We start from the raw sequence: 21,096 nt of genomic DNA on the forward strand, positions 1-21,096 counted from the left end.
TGCACACACATGGGAGGAGATGTACACACGGGAGGTGCGCACACGGGAGGTGCGCACACGGGAGGTGGACACATGGAGGAGGTAGACATGGTAGGTGCACACACATGGGAGGAGGCGGACACATGGCAGATGCACACATGGAGGCAGACACGTGGTTAGGAGGTGCACACAGGTGGTCCAAGGGAGGTGTGCATGTGCGGAGGAGGTGCCCATGCCTACTGAGTGTCCCAGCACACAGATGGACAGAGCTTATGCTCCCCACCTTGTGAGGACCCCCTCTCTGCAGTACATGTTCTGCACACCTGAGCATACCGTCTCCATGTTCCAAGTGTGTATGTGCACTTCACACATGCCGCAGGGAGTGCACACGTGCACATACTGGCACGTGTCACCTGCCTGTGCACATAGACCATTCACCATGGGTGCTTCAGGGGCACTGTGCTTCCTTTTGTTCCTCTGTATTTTTTGTGTGGATTCCAGTGTAAGTGTGTCACATTTAGGAGTAGGAAAAGATTCCACAGTGCACGGGTGAGCGCCAGGCAGTGGAGGCTGTGCCTGATTCCCTCTGCTATCCCCCTTTTCAGGGAGCACCCCATCGGAGACAAGAGCTTCCAGAACTACATCCGGCAGCAGTCTGAGACCTCCACTCATTCCATTTAAAGTGCAGGACATGCCCAGTGGTGCCTGGAGCTGCCCATGCAAATCTGCAGCCTTTGGGAGGGAGAAGAGAAGGAACAGTGCAGAGTCACTAGAGCGGTCGTGCCACCCCTGCTACGGACAAGTGGCCACGGTTTCCTTCTCCCAGAACCGCCGCCGCTGCTGCACCCTCTGCAGAAAGCCCACCCTGCCTTGCGGACCATGTGGTCGTTTGGTTTGTGCTCTTTGCTCCTTGTTTGTGGGGCTCAGGAAGCATGGGCTGTGCCCTGGCCACACCACAGCTGGCCTCGGAGCCACGGCTCGTCCAGTCGGCTGTGACATGCACCTTAGGCCGTGTGCACACCTGTCCTGTGTGCACGGTGCATGTGGCGCTGGGCTCTGTGGCTCTGCGCCTTTGTGGCCTCCTGGCCCCACCTTGGCTTTTGGCTGCATCACCTTGGGACGTTCAGAGCATCACTTTACCGCTATGCCCGCCATCCAGGCGGCCGTGGGAGGTGGCCTCCCTGTTCCACTTTCGAGGTTGGTTTTATTCCTGGCTGAAGCGTCAGTTTTGTGGCTGGGATGTGCAGAGCTACACAGAAATCCCAATCTGAGGATGCCCTTGGTGCTTGGAGGATCCAGGTTCTGTCCACAGAGACCCTTGGAGGGAACAATGTGGGCTCCAGTGTCTGCTGAGCTCATGTGGAAGCACAAGTTACTTTGCTGTTGAATGGGGTTTCAAGTTAGAATTAACATTTGCCACCCCCTGTGGAAGTTTGGGGAAGATTTTTAAACTAGAAGTGTGCATTTTTCCAGCTGTTTTTCTTAATGTTTTTAAAGGACCATTTTTAATTAGCTCTTTGATACAAAGTAACTCAGAATGTCAAAACCTATCCTCACTAAAGAGAAGGCTGCCGGAACACAAGGGCAAGGGAATGGAGCCTGTCTCAGGAAGGGCAGCTGCAGGTTCTCCAGAAAATCAGAGAACGGAAGAAATTCAGTTTCAGGTACAGGGGCTTCAGGGGTGCAGATGTCCCTCCAGGGCCCATGGCCAGTATTGCACCTGTGTTATGAACCCCCAAACGCTGTGCAGGGCAGTTACTGGGGCTGCTTTTTTATTGGGAGGGGAGCCTCCTAAAAACGGGGCCCAGGCAGACCCCTCCAGACCTCATACTGCCAAGGAGGCCTTTCCCGAAGGGTGTCCTCCCAGAATGCAGATGGCAGGTGTATGGGAGGCACGTTTACATACACAGCACCCTGTATCCTGGTACCTTCTCCCTGTTCTTCTTTGAAAATACTGTAGCTCAGACTCTTAATCTAGATGGCGGGTAGAGAGTTTATTTGTTGTCACAAAAATAGTGTAGGAAAATGTTACAAAAATAGACTTTTGGACACACAGCTATTGGGGCTGCACTGAGCTGCAATTTTTAACATGGATTTATAACTTAATGTTTCTGCTTGTAAAATACTAATGATTTGAAATGTATTTTACTGGACGATTAAAACAGATGTTTTATTCTTTCTGAGGACTGGCTTGGTTTTCCAGTAGTGCCTACTGGGAATTGCACATGTGGGTATTGGGGGTTTTGGGGGGATACAGGGAGGAGGGTGGTGTCTGGGGAGCAGAATGACATTGCTGATGCCAAGTGACATCGCTGGTGACAGCTGACATCTCGTGACAGGTGGCACTGCTCTGGCAGGTGGCACCACCGATAGGTGACATAGCTGGTGGCAGGTGACATCACTGGTGACAGGTGACATCTCTGGTGATGGGGCACTGCTCTGGCAGGTGGCACCATCCTGATGACAGGTGACATAACTAGTGACAGGTGACATCTCTGGTGATGGGTGTACTGCTCTGGCAGGTGGCATCACTGTAATGACAGGTGACATGGCTAGTGGCAGGTGACATCTCTGGTGATGGATGCACTGCTCTGGCAGGTGGCATCACCGTAATGACAGGTGATGCCTGTGGTGACAGGTGACACCTACGGTGACGAGTGCACTGCTCTGACACGTGGCACTGTCCTGGTGACGCCTCTGGTGGTGGGTGGTGACGCCTCTGGTGGTGGGTGGTGATGCCTCTGGTGGTGGGTGGTGCTGCTCTGACAGGTGGCACTGCCCTGGTGACAGGTGATGCCTCTGGTAACAGGTGCACTGCACTGACAGGTGGCAGTGCCCTGGTGACAGGTAACGCCTCTGGTGATGGGTGCACTGCTCTGACAGGTGGCACTGCCCTGGTGACAGGTGACGCCTCTGGTGACGGGTGCACTGCTCTGACAGGTGGCACTGCCCTGGTGACAGGTGACGCCTCTGGTGATGGGTGCACTGCTCTGACAGGTGGCACTGCCCTGGTGACAGGTGACGCCTCTGGTGACGGGTGCACTGCTCTGACAGGTGGCACTGCCCTGGTGACAGATGACGCCTCTGGTGATGGGCGGCACTGCTCTGACAGCGCTACTCAACTGTGGTGCCTCAGGTGACAGTCTGGCCCCATGATGCCCTCAGGAAACGTGTGGGTCCCACACTGCCAAGGGCCAGGGAAGTGCGGCTGGAGACGGCATCCACTCAGGCAGTGTTGAAAAGACAGACCCCACCCACATGCTGCCTTCTCCAGGAACACAGAGGGCGAAGCACCTTGGAGTCCCTGTGAGTAGAGAACGGACCGCCCCTCCAGGCAGGTGGCCACTTTCCCTCCTGGGGCAGGAGAAAGTTAAGGGGGCCTCTGGGTGGGTAAAGACCCCATGGCTGGGGATGCATTTCCTCATTTCTTTATTCGTCTTCCTTCTCCATTTGGAGTTCTCTTTTTTGGTAATTCTATTGTGAGTCACAAGCTCTGGTATGAGAAAAATTCAGAGGTGTGGCTTTGGGGACACGGAGCCAGGCCTTTCTCCCAGGGAAGGGGGAGGGTTGGTGCTCCCTGGCCGGCCTCCTCTGTCTGTGGAGGAGAGGATCAGGCAGGGACAGCACTGCCCTGTCTGCCAGTCCGGGCATGGCTGTGAGCGGGATGGACCCCTGCAGGTGGGGGCACCCTGCCTGGGAGGCCGGCCAGTCTTCCTGGAGGTGCGCTTCCCTGGCAGGGCTTCAGGCAGTGCCAGGAGCTCGGGGCTCAGTTCACACTCTGGGCACACTGTGCTGGGGTTGGCCCAGGAGGGCCAAGGTCAGCCCCTCCAAGAGGAAGTAGAAGGGTTAGGAGGATGAGGCCCCAGGGAACGTGGAGAGCTGAAGCCCGTCTCAGAGCAACCAGGAGGGTACCTCGGGGCTGTGGGAGGTGGGGGTCTGTGGGGGCCGGAAGCCCCTCTAAGTCTCCCACTGATATGGTCTGGCTGTGTCCCCACCCAAATCTCATCTTGAACGGCAGCTCCCATAATTGTGTGTGTGAGAGGGACCCGCTGGGAGGTCACTGAATCACTGGGGCAGTTTCTTCATACTGTTCTGGTAGCGAGTCGGTCTCACCAGATGTGATGGTTTTAGAAGGGGAAACCCCTCTCACTTGGTTCCCCTTCACCTTGCCCCAGGACTGCGAGGCCTCCCCAGCCACGTGGAGCTATGAGCCCATTAAATGTCTTTTTCCTTATAAATTACCCAGTCTTGGGTGTGTCTTTATCAGCAGCATGAAACAGACTAATACACCCACCAAGGGACAGCAGGTGGCTTTGTGGAGACCCCAGTGATGTCCACTTACTCTTCTTGCTCCAGACGACCCAGCACTTGAAGAGAGACGGCAGCTTCTGCTTCCCTCCTGGCACCATCTGGGGGGCTCCCAACATGAGAGTATCCAGAGCAGGTGCTTGTGAACAGCTGTTCCAGGATGCCAGGGAATGCCAGGGCAGGTGAGAGACCAGGGCTCCCACCCTGCACCGGCCACTTGTCCAAATAGCTGAGGCCTCCTGGGCGCTGAGAGGCTGTGGGCTCCTTCAAAGGAGAGACTGGAAGGAGGGGCGCCTTCGGCCTGAGGGGTCATACCTGCTTCCCGTGATGCTGAGGAGTGCCGGGTACAGGCAGCAGGTCAGGGCAGGGCGCAGGCTTGCAGTGTGACTGTGAAGGGCCAGAAGGGGCTGCCAAGTAAGCCACGCTGACCGAAGGGTTGTTTTGAGCTGAAACAGAAGTTGCAGAAGCACCTCCCTGCCTCCCTCTTTCTTCTGTCCATAAGGATAAGAATGCAGCTGTCTGGCTCCGGAGAGCGTCTTTCCTGTGGGGTGTTAGCTCCTGTTTCGGGAAGGAAAGGCCATCTCAGGGCCTGTGCTCTGTGAGGCTCCTGGCCACAGATTTGTGTGCCTTCCCCCCTCTCCCCCAACTTGTCTGCCAGTTTTCATTCTTGGGCCCAACCAAAAAACCCCTGGAGGTAAAATGCTGCCTCCCCACCCACCGTGGTCTGGAGGCTGGAGGAGACAGCGTGCCCGGGTAGTGTCTTGGGATTTTCTCTTTCACTCAGAACTGGCCAGACTCTGTCCCCGCAAATCCCCATGTTGAAGCTGCGACCCTGTGACCCTCAGGACCTCAGGATGTGGCTGCATGTGGGCGTAACGCTGTGGAGATCGTCAAGGTAAAGCGAGGCCATCTGAGTGGCCCTGACCCAGTGTGACCGGCGTCCTTACTAGAAAGGAGGTGAGGACACAGCACACAGGACGACCACAAAGACACAGGGAAGATGCCATCTTCGCACCAAGGAGAGAGACCTCGGAGAACCCGCCCTGGGAGATACGTTGACCCTGGACTTGTCGCCCCAGCAACAGAGGGAAGAGCTCCTGCTGCTTACGCCACCTTCAGGGAGTTCCAGCAAACCCCCACCCGCCGGGGCAGTTCACACCCTCCTGCCTGGAAAGGCCTGGAGCCCTGGCCACAGCAGAGTTTCGTCCTGGTGCTGCGTGGGTGGGGAGGGGGCAGACAGGCAGCGTTTGCACCCCACTAGTGCGTGCCGGGGCTGCCTTTGTCTTCCTGAGTTCATCTCTGTCCCCTTGATCCTTGATAGGGAAAGACTCAAATATCCTGTCACAGAAGGAGACCAGCATCTGTGCTGAGGCCTGGTGCCAGTTCCCTGCCCTCCCTGGTGGAGAGACCAGAGAAAATGCAGAACCCGGCCCAACCCTGGCCCGTGGGAAAGAAGAGAAAACGCAGAACCCGCCCCAACCCCGGCCTGCGGGAAATAAGAAGGGAAAACGCAGAACCCGCCCCAACCCTGGTCTGCAGGGAAGGCCGTGCCGTGCTGCGCAGGGATGAGCCAACCTTTGGCCTCTGACCTTGCAGTGATGTCACAGCAGCTCCATGGCAACAGTGCACCCAGCACCTCCTGACCACTCCCCGTGTTGCAGCAGGGAGTGGGGTTGGCAGCCATGCACTGGGGCTGAGGCTGGGCTGGAGGATGGAGAAGGACTCAGGAGCCACACACAGGAGACCCCGGCCTGGTCCTGGGGCCCTGCCCTTGGGAGTGGCCCTTGGGCACCTCAAGTCAGCCAGCGAGGCCATTGAACCTCAGCGGAGCAGGAGTCTGGGGGTCCTGCAGCCGAAGGGGGACCCTCCCAGCCGCCCTGGGAAGCTGCATAAGGAGCCGGGTAGGGGCCGTGGGGAGCGGGTGGATAGCATGGCTGCTCCACCAGGCACTGAACCCAAAGTACCTCTGTCAGGACCCAGCCTACTTAGAAAGTCCACTTCCCAAGATTAGGGCCATGCCAGGACAGCCTCAGGAGCTCCTGGCCACATGTGCCTGAGTGGAACATGGCCTGGTGACGTACATTTTAGGGGGATGGTATGTGTCTAGGTGGGGACACAGGCTGGTGTCATACTTTTTAGGGGGACATGTGTCTAGGCGGGGGCACAGCCTGGTGGCACACATTTTGGGGGGACATGAGGCCTCAGCACCTATGAGCGGTCCATCCATTCCTCCGGAAAGGGGACAGCCTGAAGCCGGAGGGGTTTTCAGGTCCCAGGTAGAGAGGAGGCACACGCTGCATGCTTTTGGGTCTCTGATCAGCCCTTCACTAAACACAGAGTTTACATGTGAGGTGGCTAAGGAGTCACGTGTGCCCTAGTCTGGCTCAGTGGCTGCACTTTTATGTAAATAGCCGGAGGGAGCCGCCAACATTGTCTCAGGTGAGCAGAGGCAGCGCCCTGTGCTCTGGCCTGGTCCTGCACCTGTGAAGGTCAGCTGTCCGTTTGTGTTGCCAGCGTCAAATTCCACAGAACTGCTTTAGGGTAGAGCTTTTGAAGTCCAATTTCCTCATGGGCGAATGCTGAGGGAGGCCTGTGGCCATTTATCTTGGCAGCTCTGATTTAGGACGAGGATGGGAGGCAGGTTTGCCTGACACAGTTCCCAGCCTGACTTCCCCTTGGTCAGTGATTTGGGGCCTGAGATTCAGGTACCGGGCTGGGCCTCCTGCCTCCCACCGCCCTGTGCTCAGAACACTAAGGCTGGAAGTGTGGGCCGTTCCAGCTCCACACCTGTAACCCACCCAGGGCTGCAAGGAAGGCCTCGCACTGCTGGCCCCCAGGGAGTTGTGGGGGCTGCAGCCGGGCACAGCCAAGGGTGTGTGGGGTGAGAGGAGGGCGGGTCCGGGACTCTCGTGGGCCTCTGGAGCCGGCCGACGCCTGGAGAGAGGACCGTGGCCACGTCCCCGTTTGCAAGGAGGCTCTGGTGAGGGCCTGGGTCCCTGCAGGGAGCCTCGGGCGTCCCCCACCAGCGAGGAACCTGCATGGCCAGTGTTTGACAGGGTCACAGGCCTGGGGAGGGTGCTAGAGTCACCCCTCACACCTCGAACACCAGCCCAGAGCCCGGGGCTGAGGGGCTGGCCTCCAGGCGCGAGCTGGCGCGTCCCTCACCTCCTGTGGCCTCGGCGACTGCCTCCCCTTCGCAAGGGTGTCCGCGAGGCCTCGGAAGTGAAACAGCCCAGCGGGGCTCGGGGTTTGTCTGCACAAGCCCTAGGGACAGTTTTCAGAGGTAATGATGTAAAATACATGTTCTTCTCTGAGTTTAAAAATCCAAAGATGTGCTGTTTTGGGGGGCATGAGCAGTTAGGAGGCTGCACCCCATCTCCTCCCCATGGGATTCCCTCAAGGCAAACTTCTCAAAGGAAGTTACACCAGGGCTGCTAAGCAGGAATTTAAGTAGGGACAGGAGCAGGTCTCGAAGAATCCTACCTGGTGCCACCACCACGTGGACCTAGAGGCCAGGGTCAGGTGGAGGGAGTGACTGAGCCCCATCCTTGCTGACCCTTCCCCCAACACCTGCTGGATTTGCTAAGCGATGGAAGGAGCCGCATTGTTGGCAGAGAGGTCCGGCTTCTGCATGACTGCATGTCCTGTCCGGCAGCAAAGACTCCCAGACGACCCTGCCCAGCCTCCCCCAGGCACCAGCACCCTCAGCGTCAGAGACCATGGCCTCTTCCAGGCACCAGCACCCTGAGGGTTTGAGACCATGGGCTCCTGCAGGCACCAGCACCCTCAGGGTCCAAGACCCCGGTCCAGGAGTGCATCCTCCCGGGAGCTTGGTGGCTGTCCCAAGGCAGGGAGATTCTGCTTGAGAAGAGCAGGAGGCATTTCCAGCCCTGTGACCCAAGGAAATGGCCAGGCATTGCTGGTAGAGTCAGTCATGGCCTTGTGCAGGACTGACTTCTGCAGGGACTCAGCTCCTCACCCCTCACAGACTTGGTGAGCTCAGTGACGTGGCTGGTGCCACGTGCACCCACAGGTGCCTGCATGGGTGAGACGCCATGTCCGCATCATAGGGAGGACTCAGGCATTCGGGAGAGGTGGTGTGGTGGCCGACTTCATGGGGGGACGGGTAGGGGGGCAGAGGGTTTGTCTGGGCCTGGGCCCCGTGGAGCATAGGAGACCGGTGCCCACGGAGGGCATCAGAGAGGATGGCGAGAGCAGAGGGAGAATGCGCTGGGTCCCAGACCTGCCGCGGCCCGCCTGGAGCCCACGCGCTCCCTGGACACCTGCTGATCCCACCAAGGCGCCACGCTCCGCTCTGGACCTCACTCATTGCTTCTCCGTCAGGGCAGCCCCTCGTGGTCAGCTGCTGGCCTCACTTCCTGGGAAGAGTCCCACTCCCCAGCCGCCCCTCGGGCCTGTGGGCTGAGCTGAGTGACCAACCTGGAGCGGTCTCTCTGACTCAACCGAACTCTGGGAGGAAGTTCTTCCCGGCAAGGCTGCTTCGAGGCTCCTAGCCTGGTCTCTTCCATCACAAGCCTCATTTAAAGCTTTGGAATTATCCCTGTGATGTTTGAATACCTGGCCGAATGGGTGTTGTGGGAAGTCAGAATAGCTGCAGGAAGCCGGAGCGTCCACCACCATTCCTGGCTCCGACACGGCAGAGGCCCCATGGGTCTGGAATCTGCTCGCTCTGAGGCTCTCTGAGGACCCAGGGTTTGGAAAATCCCCTGGCACGTGGCTTCCTCACAAGGCTGTGCTGGTTTGCAAGCTCCTGGGAGCAGAGAACACAGTAATTCACTGGAACAGAGCGCGCCAGGGAGCAGTGGGTGCTGGGTGCACGCCAGTGGCCAACAGCCGGGCCTGGTTCCTGCCGGGAGCGCTGGGACGCTGCTCACCCAAGTTGATGGTCCCGGGCCCCCATCGTCTCTCACACCAAGATCCTCGCAAGACAGAAAGTCCAGCACAAGAGAAGGAAAATTCCTTTGGCGCTCTTGGGAAGCTGGGTCCTGAGAGTCACAAAGCCTGCTACAGACTCCTGGCGACATGCCTTGGGGCAGCCCAGAGCCATCGAGGATGGGTGGATTTTCCCAGACAAGCCAAGCGGGGTTTCAAGTCCCACCTGTCCGTGAGAGGAAGCCTGGTAGGGGTGGTAACCGGCAGCGGCAGGTCTTGGGGGGCTTCTCCCATCCTCCTGCTCAGCTACCTCCAGCCACCCATGCTGGGACAGAGGAATTTCAAGAGGTCCCAGAGCTTCAGGCATTTCCTGTGAGGCAGCTGACCATGCCTCACCTGAGTCCTGGAGGGAGAAGCTGGAGGCTGGGGATGGGCTGTGTGCTGGGGCTGAGCAAGGTTCAAGACCCAGCACCAGGCTGTGGAAAGTGCCGATGGCCAATACAGGAGGGGCTGGGCATGGGCATGGGTGGGGGAGGAACTCAGGTTAGCTGTAGCCATGGCTGAGGGCTGAGCTCCGCTGTGGGCAGCTGTGGGTGGCTCAGGACGGACCCCGGGCTCCGGAGCTGCGGTGGGACTGTGCTGACGGTGCTGACAGGCTCTGTCTTTCCTCTCCAGAGTCTGAAGATCAGGGGAAAGGCCCAAGCAGTACCGCAGAAGATGCCAGCTGGTAAGCAGCCGGTCCGGCACTGGCCTGGGTGAAGGTAGAGCTGGGAAAAGTGAGATGGACACAGGAGAGTGGCTGTGGGGGGCACCCAGGCATCAGGTGGACACTTACAAGGGGCCCAAGGGAGCCCTGGGTCCTGAGAAGACCCCGCCCAGGGCCTGGATGGGAGGGCTGGGAGATCCTCCTTATTTTGAGAGCAATTTCATGCGGGAACAGGGCCCACCTTGGCAGGGGGAGGGGATCCTCAGGACTTGGGGGGCCCTGGCCTGAGAGTCACAGCTGCACGCCTCTCAGTAGACACCCCGTGGCCCTGTGGGGAAGGAGGCGTCGTCTCACTAGTGGACGGCTGGACCCACCCTAGATATAAACAACTCGAGTGACTCTTTAGGGAGAGGAGCGCAGGCCCTGGACGGCACGTCCACACTTCGCACCGTGAGCTCTTGCCACCCTGCCCCTCAGCTGGACGCTCCAGCCCAGCTCTGGTCCAAGACCCACTCCCTCCTACCATCAAAGGGGCCTTAAAAGTCGTTACATTCCTCAAGAATTTGTCTCAGGTCTAACAGTCCATCTGCCAGCACCATGGACAAGGCAGGGCTAAGGGCCCCTTCTTTGCAAACGGCTCCCCTTGAGTGGAGACCAAGGATGGTGTCTGGCCGCCAGAGTGGCCACAGGTGCAATCAGTTGGTGAGAGTGAGGGCTCATGCATAAGAGAGGACATGCAAGACGTGGGAACCTCCCACCCTGTGGGGCCCAGGGACGCCGACGGCCTTGGTGAGGGTACTTGAGCTGGGAAGACCACAGTCCTTCAGGTGGCTCAGCTCAAAGCGTCTGCTCACATTGGTCAAGCCGGTCAACACCGCTGGCCAAGTCACCGTTGCAGATGGTGGCGGAGCCCCTGTCCTCACTGCCTGCTACTTTCCTCTTGCCCCGGGCCAAACACCACAGCGGACCGCAGAAGGGGTCACCAGGTGGGTGTGAGTAACAGTGGGGTCACCCATGGACCCCCAGCCCACTGGCTGCCATGGCCCATTTGGCTTCCACAGGGAGTGAGCTGTGGGTCCACTGCAGGGTGGCTGCATCTTCTCACCAGATTTTGGTTCTTTGAGCAAGGTTAGACCCTGCTTTCTGAAATAAGCCCAGGTTGGCTGTAGGTAAACTTGTTGCCAGTCCAGACCCTGGTGGTGCAGGGTAAGTTTTCCAGCCAAGATGGGTCAGCAGAGGGAGCCAGGAGGGCTAGGTTGGGGGGCCCTTCTGAACCAGACCTCCGGGCCAGGTCAGGGCCCCTCACAGGTGCCCGCAGCCCCCGGGGCGTCAGCCTCAAGCCCAGGGAGACAGGCCCAGAGGAGACCCGGAGCGTCTGCAGCTGTCTGCCACTCTCCTTCCACCTCCTGCAGTCGGGCAGACCTAGCACAAGACGGGAAGGAAAGCCCCTCCGGCGCCCTGGGGAAGCTGGGTCATGAGAGCGGAAAGCGGGACCCGGAGACGGAGAAGAGCGGCTCGGAGGCCAGCACGCAGGAGGCGCAGGAAGGCACGCACGCGGATGGAGGCTGGCAGGAGGCCGAGGTCAGGCCCGAGGACTGGTGCATTTCTGTCCTCCCGCCCGGGACCCCGGCCTTCACTTACCTCTTTGGTCTTTACAGGAACAGGAGGCAGAGTCCATAAAGCTAAGTGACCTCCAGGAAAAAGAGGCAAGAGCTTTTCCCTTTAGTAACGAAAGTAAGATGGGAGGCCTGTCAGGTGGGAGTCCTGCTGGAGCCTGGACCTGCCCGGGATGGTGGCCTGGGGGTCGTCTCAGCAGCGCCAGGCTGTGAAGCTGGGCGGGGCCCTGCTACCCCAGAGAGGCTTGGGGCCAAACTCTGAGCTTCTTTGCCCCACCCCGGGGAGCCTGAGCCCAGCTTGCCAAATGTGCAGTCACTAAAGGTGTGCGAGGCCCTGAGAGGAGGTGCCCTCAGCTGGACCCTGGCCCAGGAAAACCCCAGAGCCCCAGGTTCGATGTGTTGGCCAGAGACGCGTCACATGGGGGTTCTCACGTGGCACCACGTGAAGGAAGGTGGCATCTGTTTTCCCCCTCAGCCGTGTGGCGGGGACGGGGACACAGCTGGACATGCTGCTTGCCAGGCGGGCCCGGGTTTCACTCCAGGCTCTTGGGAAGTCCCTGCCCCTCCCCCAGACACTGTCCTCAGAATTGACTCAAGTGCTCCCATCAGAAACACATTCTGGCCTGGTCCAGGCTCCCAGTCAGAGGCCTTGGGCAGCAAAAAGTCTGAATCACTGAAGCCATTCACATCCTGGGTGGGGTTCTCCGGTCCTCCATGCAGAGTGGGGCCCACAGGCAGGCTGTCGGACAGGAGTGCTGCCCTGTTGCGCAGGGCTGCGGTGGGAGTGGCGTGGACCCCTAGCTCTGGGAACTGCCCCATCTCCTGGAGGCCCCAGTTCTCAGAGGGTGAGGGTGGAGGAGACCCACTGGGGTCACAGGGCCCTGATGGAGGTTGGGTGGGGAAGGATGGGAAAGCCATATCCCTCTTCCAGCTCTACTGCCAGAGCTGGCCGTGGGCACCTCACAGTCCACACTGCTATCAGCTCTGCCCAGCATCCCAGGAGCCCTGTTCAGCATTGCCAGGATCTGGGGTCCTGATGGTCATCACCAGGGTCCGCCCTGGCTGCCCCAAGGGCCAGGAGCCACTGCTGTTCCCAGGAAATTCGCATTCCTCCCAGCTCACCCAAGCCTGCCATCCACACCTCTTTGGTTTCCATTTGCAGAAACCTTCTGTGTTTGTGGAGATTGATCTGGGAGACCATGCTGAGGAGGTAAGGAGGAAAACCCCCTAGACAAGCAGGGCCAAAGTCACGAGGAAAGGGCCCGTGCTGCCTGGCAGGGCCTGGGAGGCTTCTCTCTCTGGGAGCTTGCCCCACATGGGCATGTGTTGGAGTGGGAGGCAGAGACCTGGACCAGCAGCTCCAGGAGAGCTCCATGATGCTAAGGATTGGTCTTGAGTGGCTTGAGGATACCCTTGCCTGTTCCTTACCCTCCCACACTCCAACTCACTCACACGTCAGCACTATCAGAGACTCTGGGCCCTGGGTTAACCTGAGTTCCTGAGCGTCCTCAGAACCTCTTGTGGAATTGTGCTGGGGTGGGGAAAAGGGCCCAGGTCTGGAAGTTCAGAAACTGGGCCTTGGTAAATGTGTGGCTCTTTCAGTAAATGCTCAAACAGCTCATCGTACTTCCCTGTGCCTCAATTGTCTCCCTTATAAAATAAGAATCATATTAGTATCCACATCCCAGGGTTGTTTAGGAAAGCTCTCAGAGCAGTGCCTCATACCCAGGAAAGCTTCAGTAGAGGGTACGATCACCATGACCACCACGACTATCATCACCACCAGCACGTCATTGTCATGTCACAATCATCACCATCATCATTACCACCATCAACATAATCCCTGTAAACATCATTATCACTATCACCGTCACCACCACCATCACCACCATCATCATCACCATGGCTAATAATCATCATCATCACCACCACCATCAACATAATCCCTATAAACGTCATTATCACTATCACCATCACCACCACCATCACCACCACCATCATCATCACCATCATCACCTTCGCCATCATCATCACCACTGTTATCATCACCATCACCATCACCACCATCACCATTGTTAATAATCATTATTACACCACCACCATCATTCCCATCACCACCACCATCATCACCATCATCACCGTCACCATTACCGCCACCACCATTATAAACATTGTCACCATCATTGTCACATCACTGTCATTACCATCACTTTTGCCATCATCACCACCATTATAATCACTATCATCACCATCGTCATCATGGCCATCGTCACCATCAGCATCAGCATCACCACCATAGTCCTCATTCTTACCTATAAAAAGAAGAGGCTGACTTAATGGCCTGTCTGGACCCTTCCAACGCAGATATCTGGGCGTGTTCCTCCATTTCTTTGCTGTAGTGAACAGTCATCATTTTGGAAGTTTCTTGAAGTTCTTTCTTGGCAAGTTTAAGCTTCTTCCTGGGGGTCATTTGTTTTCCAGACTGTACCTTCTCTCCCTTTTGCCCTCAGAGCATGCCACAAGGCAGAGAGAGAGCCGGTTATTGACCCCCTGCAAGGCCATTCATGGGACCCTTAAGTTCTAAGAACTCAAGCGGGGACCAGCCAGTGGCACACACGGGCCGACAGGCCAGGCCTGGGCTATAGTCCGGGAGCCAGGCCCACATCAAGGGTTCAGTTCCTTGGTCAGGTGCCCTAACTGCACATGTGTGGTCCACAGAGCGCTCTGCCTGATGGGAGGTCATCTGGCCTGGGCAGCCTCTGTCCTGGCCTGACCCTCCGGCAGGTCCACACGCTGCGCCTCGGTGCCTGTGGCTGACACTACCCTCCCTTAAACGTCTCCACTCCCCACAGGTGGTCACTGATGCCAAGAAAGAAGAGAAGCCGTCCCAGATGGATGTGGGAGATCCGTCAGAAAGCGAGTGAGTGACGCCTGTGGGCTCACACTGAGGGGACAGGAGGACTTTCCCTCCGCCACGGTTTCCGGCACGCCCACCATGCCTTGCGTGTGGTGGCCAGAGCCGTGCCCTCCCTCCTCTCCCTGGGCGCTGCCGAGACTCAGCACCTACCGAGCCTGAGGGGCTGAGGGCAGGCGACGGGGTGTCGGACCTGCCAAGGGCTCCGGGACAAACTTCATGATGCCCACCTCACCCCACAAACAGGCCACCTCCTACCCACCAGCCAGGAAAACGGCCTGATGAGAGGAGAGGGGGGCAGAGAGGGGCAAGAGCATGGTACTGGCTTCTCCTGTGTAGGCTTTTAGCTGCCGACTTGGGTCCTGCAGGTGGGGTGTGGGGGGCTGCACACATGGCTGGTGTCACAGCCAAGCAGACCCCTCTCTCGACAGGGCTCAGGCCCTGGAGCTGGGGTCAGGCAGCCTTGGAGGTGACAACCCGTGTCCCCAGGGTGGATGCTGTGGAGACTTCCCGAGGCCTGGAGACCCTCAGCCATGGGGATGGGTGTGGGGAGGGAAAGAGACTTGCGTCTGGACCACTGAAGGGGCCCACAGACCTATAGTGTTCTGTTTTAAACAACACAGAAAAATGCAAAAGAAACAACTGTTCAAATGCCTGCCACTCACGATGAACCGTTTATCAGTATTTTGATACGTTACAGATTTTTTATAAGGAAGAATGGCTCCATTGGCTTTGTAAAACAGACACATGATACTAAACCTTCTTTCGGTTAACATTTTAACCAGTCATTTAAAATAACTGAAACAGTGATGCATAGCACAACAGAGAGAAATGCTTAAAAATCACCCCAACACCGTGGGAAGCCACGGTGGGCAGATCACGAGGTCAGGAGATGAAGCCCATCCTGGCTAACACGGTGAAACCCCGTCTCTAATAAAAATACAGAAATAATTAGCTGGGTGGTGGCACATGCCTGTAGTCCCAGCTACTCAGGAGGCTGAGGCAGGAGAACTGCTTGAACCTGGGAGGTGGAGGTTGCAGTGAGCTGAGATCGTGCCCCTGCACTCCAGCCTGGTGACACAGAATGAGACTCCATCTAAAAAAAAAAAGGCACATGGGAGCATTTGAATTTTGGACTCTGAGTGCAGGGGCCACGGCTGAGGACCAGGAGCCATGGTGGAGGACGGGGAGCCGCGGTGGAGGACAGGGGGCTGCAGCACACTCGCATGGTCACTGGAAAATGCGATGACATGTGGCATCTCCTTTTCAATTAGCATGATCCAGATTTTCTTTTTCCTGGTGTTGCCTTTTCCTGCACCCAACATGACATGTCCCCAGGACTGGTACAGGTAAACTGTAGATCACACAGAGCACTGCACACTTCACAGCATCACAGGAGACACATGTCACACAGAGCTCTGCACACTTCACAGCATCAGAGGGAACACACGTCACAGAGCACTGCACACTTCACAGGAGACACACGTCACACAGAGCTCTGCACACTTCACAGCATCAGAGGAGACACATGTCACAGAGCTCTGCACACTTCACAGGAGACACACATCACACAGAGCTCTGCACACTTCATAGGAGACACACATCACACAGAGCTCTGCACACTTCATAGGAGACACACGTCACACAGAGCTCTGCACACTTCATAGGAGACACACATCACACAGAGCTCTGCACACTTCACAGCATCACAGGAGACAAACATCACACAGAGCTCTGCACACTTCACAGCATCACAGGAGACAAACATCACACAGAGCTCTGCACACTTCACAGCATCACAGGAGACACACGTCACACAGAGCTCTGCACACTTCACAGCGTCACAGGAGACACACGTCACACAGAGCTCTGCACACTTCACAGCGTCACAGGAGACACACGTCACACAGAGCTCTGCACACTTCACAGCGTCACAGGAGACACACGTCACACAGAGCTCTGCACACTTCATAGGAGACACACGTCACACAGAGCTCTGCACACTTCACAGCGTCACAGGAGACACACGTCACACAGAGCTCTGCACACTTCATAGGAGACACACGTCACACAGAGCTCTGCACACTTCATAGGAGACACACGTCACACAGAACACTGCACACTTCACAGCGTCACAGGAGACACACGTCACACAGAGCTCTGCACACTTCACAGCATCAGAGGAGACACACATCACACAGAGCTCTGCACACTTCACAGCGTCACAGGAGACACACGTCACAGAGCTCTGCACACTTCACAGCGTCACAGGAGACACACATCACACAGAGCTCTGCACACTTCACAGCGTCACAGGAGACACACATCACACAGAGCTCTGCACACTTCATAGGAGACACACGTCACACAGAGCTCTGCACACTTCACAGCGTCACAGGAGACACACGTCACACAGAGCTCTGCACACTTCACAGCATCAGAGGAGACACACGTCACACAGAGCTCTGCACACTTCATAGGAGACACACGTCACACAGAGCTCTGCACACTTCATAGGAGACACACGTCACACAGAGCTCTGCACACTTCACAGCATCACAGGAGACACATCACACAGAGCTCTGCACACTTCACAGCGTCACAGGAGACACACGTCACACAGAGCTCTGCACACTTCACAGCGTCACAGGAGACACACGTCACACAGAGCTCTGCACACTTCACAGCGTCACAGGAGACACACGTCACACAGAGCTCTGCACACTTCACAGCGTCACAGGAGACACACTACACAGAGCACTGCACACTTCACAGCGTCACAGGAGACACACCACACAGAGCTCTGCACACTTCACAGCGTCACAGGAGACACACGTCACACAGAGCTCTGCACACTTCACAGCGTCACAGGAGACACACGTCACGCAGAGCTCTGCACACTTCACAGCGTCACAGTAACTACAGATTGGAAAAGGCCTGATACCTAGTCAACAAAATTGGAACCACTTTTGAATATTCTTTCATTAATTGTACTTTTAATATTTCCCACCTTTTTATAACCATCTTTATGGGGTCCTTTCCGTAAAAAGCAATTTTGGACTAGAACTGATTATAAATGTTTTCAGAGAATAATTCAGAACAGTGACTACAGATGCAAAACTTTAGACCAGCCACGGTTAAAACTCAAAGCTTCTAACCAACAAGAAAATAGTTATTGCTATTACACATAACGTTATAAGAAAACAACCAAAATCATGACTGACAGCGTCACATTGGGACTGTCAGGCTCCTATAAATTTTATGTACTCTTTAGAATATTCACACTGATAACATGCTCATATAAATATAAGATTGAAGTTTATCAAAATTATAGATGGTAATATATTACATTTTATAAGTATATAATTTTTGAACCTTTATATCAATATGCTTGTGATGTAACTGAGAGAAGATTTGGTATCATTTATCATTTGATGATGCTACACAGACAGTTGTACCAAATCTAAGTATTTAACCCAAAAAGACTGTATGTAAGATTTTGATTCTGGGGAAACCTGCAAAAGATGTCAAAAGGTTCAAAACAATCAAAGCAGAATCACAAATCATTTTAAAACAATATTCATTTAACCAGAGCAGTGATCAGAAGGCCTCCCAGGCAGTTCAGGAAGTCACGTCGCTGTCAAAACCATAACCCTTTTAAAGCTCAGTTGTCTTAAAGAATCAAAACATAATAAAGATAATGCAGAAATTATCTTGATGAAATGTAAAATCTTTGTTTGTAAGACAGGCACTAAAAGGTACAGAAAAGCCTGCGATGTGGCTGTGTCTCTGCGGGAAGCCCACGCAGAGACCCTGGAGTCTGACCCGCCGGGACGGGAACGTGGAGCGTGTCCAGGGCTGTGGGTGCGCGCGTGACGGCAGACGACGGCCAACAGGGAACTCGGGCCTCGAGTGGGGAATACGTGGCTCTTTGTAACAGCATGAGAAGTTTCCTGATTATGCTGAACAATTCAGACATAGCGAGAAAAGCCGGGTGTATAGATTCAAACTGCGCTTTGGGAAAACGTTGCTTTCCCAGCCCTCAGGACACACGTTTCAGCGTCAAGTTACAACAGCAGAGTTAAAACTGGAGGAAAAGGTTGCAGGACTCGACCAAACATTTGAAGGAGAAAGTTCCTCTCCCAGGCCCTTCTCAAGGGAAGACAGAGCTGAGGCTGCGTTTCTCCGGCAAAGCGCACGTCGCGAGGGACAGTGGATCTGAGCAGTTTCAGAGAGAGATGACTTCCGGGTTCAAATGAAAACCCCTTGCAGTTTCCTGAAGAGCAAACAGTGCTCTAAGGAAACTGGGGGGCACAGGGACCTATCTTTAGTTTTGTATTAATGTATATTTAATATCAAACCTCGATCTTTAGAAAGACATAAATAATTACCTTTTAATCACAGCCGACTGACACGCAGAATTCTTTTCATAAACCTTATCACAGTTTTCACAGCCCGTCCTGACTTGCTCGTACGTCCTGCCTTCCCTGCGCTGCTTGTCAAAATAGCCGGTCGTGTTACCTCAGCATAAAGAGAGCTGGAGAGCTCGGACGAGCCCGCACGCCCACTCTGTCACTGCAGGTTGCCACTTGAGCTCTGAATTTTTCTTGATATAATTTCCTCATTGGTTTAAAATAAACAAAAGAATGGGCCAGCAACAGCCTTAGAAAGCTTGGCATGCTTTAAGGAGACCCAGGAGGAAAGACCCCAGAGGACCCAGGAGAGCTCCAGGAGAGACCCCACCACGTGCAGCTGTGCGGGGCCAGGGAGTTCCGAAGGTCCCAGGCAGCCCTGGGCAGTCCGCTCAGAGTCCCTCCATGGGCACCATGATCGCCAGTTGAGGAAGAAGAATCAGGCTTTTCAAGAGTTCACTTTACGTGGAAGTCTAACGAGGACCGTGCACTGAGGCATTGCCTGGGAGCTGTCTGTCCGTTGCCCACACCGTTTCCGTTCACGGTTCCCAGACAGGCGTCGGGGGCTCACATCAAGGTTTGGGAGCAAGAGCTTGTCTGGCTGTGGATGACAGAGGCGTAATCACAAACCACAGCAGACATCGTGTGCAGGGAAAAGCATAGACCCACGTCACTGATCTTCTAAACAACGTGGCTCCAGGCGGGGATGGTGCCCATGTGCTCTGTGCTGTTCTGTTTTCAGGCATCATTCTGGAGACCCTTGCGTCCTCAGGGCTCAAGCAGAAACCAGCAAACCGGCTTCTCATCTGCCACTCAACACAGCCCCCAGGGCATGATGAAATGAGGCACCTGTGGAGGTGCAGGGGAGACCTGCCAGCGCACTGGGGGCTGGGGGTGCTGCTCTTGGGCGCCTGTGGCCACAGTGCTGGGTCAGGACCCGTTCTCACCCGCCTGCCCTCCTCTTGGCCCACAGGACGCAGACCAGCTGGGTGTGCTGCATTCCGTACTCCACCAGGAAGAGGGCGAAGGAGAGCGCCTAGCGCCCAGGAGAAGGTGCTCAGAGCTTGGTGAAGAGGGAGGTGGGGTGTGGATGGGCGGGGGAGGGGGCAGGAGGCGGGACAGAGGGTGACTGGGCTGCCCGCTTGCCACCCAAGAGCCTTCTCCGCCAGGCACTGAGGTTCCTGTTTTCTTCTTGTGAGACTGGCCCTGCCTGGGAGGAGTGAGCGCACAGACAGTGCCTTTGGGTTAAAGATCACACCAGCCCTGAGCAGTACCGGGCGCCGATGACCACGCCAGGTGTGAGCCATGCCTGAAACCCACTGCCCATTTCGAGAATGATGATGTGATCTTAAAACACAATAAATGAGTAGGGGAAGGTGTGTCTCTTCCTCTCCACCAGCTCGAGGGTTTCTGGCCCCTTCCTGCTCTGGCCTTTTGCTCTGTGGCTTGCTGGGTGGGGACAGAGACCCCTCAAACACAGGGAGGCTCAGCCCTTTGTGGGCCTCGTGTGAACTGCAGCTCCTGGAAGCACCCCACCAGTCGGGGGTGGGAGGTGCAGGGCGCCGAGCAGCTGGGTGTGCTGCAACCCGTACTCCACCAGGAGGGCAGGACGGAGCATCTGCTGTGTCGCTAGCATTCCTGCAGGAGCCAGGAACACAGTGGACGTGGCCTCGGCCATGACCGTGAGAGCAACAGAGACCACCGTGCTGGCACTGGGATCTGTCCCTGGAGGAAGCCACATGCTCCCCACTCACAGGAGAGGGAGTCCTCCTGGGGGTGTGGGGGCTCCAGGACATGCCTGTAAGATGAGTTTCACCAGAACCCACCCAGAGCTCTCTCACTCAGACACGCACACATGCATAGTCATATGTACACAGCACACGCATGTGTAGTCATGTCTATGCAGCACACAGGTTCGCATGCATATTCGTATGTACACCACACATGTGCATAGTCATGCATGCATCACACATGCATAGTCGTATGTACTCAGCACACACGTGCACACACATGCTGGCACCACACACTTGCACAGGCAGGTGACCTGCACCATCTCTGTTCCAGGTGTCTCTGAGCCCCCCAGAGGTCAGAGGCCACAGGTGCCAACGCTGTGCGCACTGTGTGGGCTGTTCCTGTGGGGACTCGTGGGGGCCGTCCCTGTGGTGCAGATGAGAACACAGAGGCTCACAGAGTGTGAGCTCTGCCCATCACTCAGCCAGAGAGGGAGGAGCCCTTTTCAGGCAGCTGCACACCACACAGAGCTTGCTG

General features: G+C 56.2%; 2 protein-coding genes across 11 annotated transcripts in view; both read left to right on the top strand.

Annotated features, from left to right (window-relative positions):
• RASA3 (RAS p21 protein activator 3) overlaps positions 1–2,157 on the top strand; it is a 137,129-nt gene extending 134,972 nt beyond the window's left edge. For all 5 annotated transcript variants that reach the window (XM_074387374.1, XM_074387377.1, XM_074387376.1 and 2 more), the window contains exon 24: positions 585–2,157. In XM_074387374.1, the coding sequence (XP_074243475.1) occupies positions 585–660 (76 nt within the window). In that variant the 3' untranslated portion in view covers positions 661–2,157. The remainder of the gene's footprint in view (positions 1–584) is intronic.
• An 83-nt stretch (positions 2,158–2,240) lies between these two features.
• Positions 2,241–20,398, top strand: C16H13orf46 (chromosome 16 C13orf46 homolog). Of its 6 annotated transcripts, none has more exons than XM_074387381.1 (7): positions 2,241–6,188; positions 9,856–9,907; positions 11,299–11,467; positions 11,545–11,592; positions 12,665–12,712; positions 14,355–14,422; positions 19,802–20,398. In XM_074387381.1, exons 1-7 carry the CDS (start codon positions 5,999–6,001, stop codon positions 19,866–19,868), a joined length of 642 nt encoding a protein of 213 aa, XP_074243482.1. In that variant the 5' UTR covers positions 2,241–5,998; the 3' UTR covers positions 19,869–20,398. The 6 variants fall into 6 exon arrangements, with proteins under 6 accessions (XP_074243482.1, XP_074243483.1, XP_074243485.1 ...); XM_074387384.1 differs by lacking the exon at positions 2,241–6,188 and adding an exon at positions 8,433–9,427; XM_074387382.1 differs by lacking the exon at positions 11,545–11,592.
• The last annotated feature ends 698 nt before the right edge of the window (positions 20,399–21,096 follow it).

Source organism: Saimiri boliviensis, chromosome 16 (genome assembly GCF_048565385.1).
Source record: "Saimiri boliviensis isolate mSaiBol1 chromosome 16, mSaiBol1.pri, whole genome shotgun sequence".
Classification (NCBI taxonomy): Eukaryota; Metazoa; Chordata; class Mammalia; order Primates; family Cebidae; genus Saimiri; species Saimiri boliviensis.

Excerpts from the sequence above, each read along its gene's own strand:
- C16H13orf46 (XM_074387380.1), top strand. The coding sequence starts at position 11,897 with ATGTGTTGGCCAGAGACGCGTCACATGGGGGTTCTCACGTGGCACCAC. Across the intron at positions 12,713-14,354 it reads TGGGAGACCATGCTGAGGAG|GTGGTCACTGATGCCAAGAA; the intron begins GTAAGGAGGAAA and ends CACTCCCCACAG. Across the intron at positions 14,423-19,801 it reads GGAGATCCGTCAGAAAGCGA|GACGCAGACCAGCTGGGTGT; the intron begins GTGAGTGACGCC and ends CTTGGCCCACAG.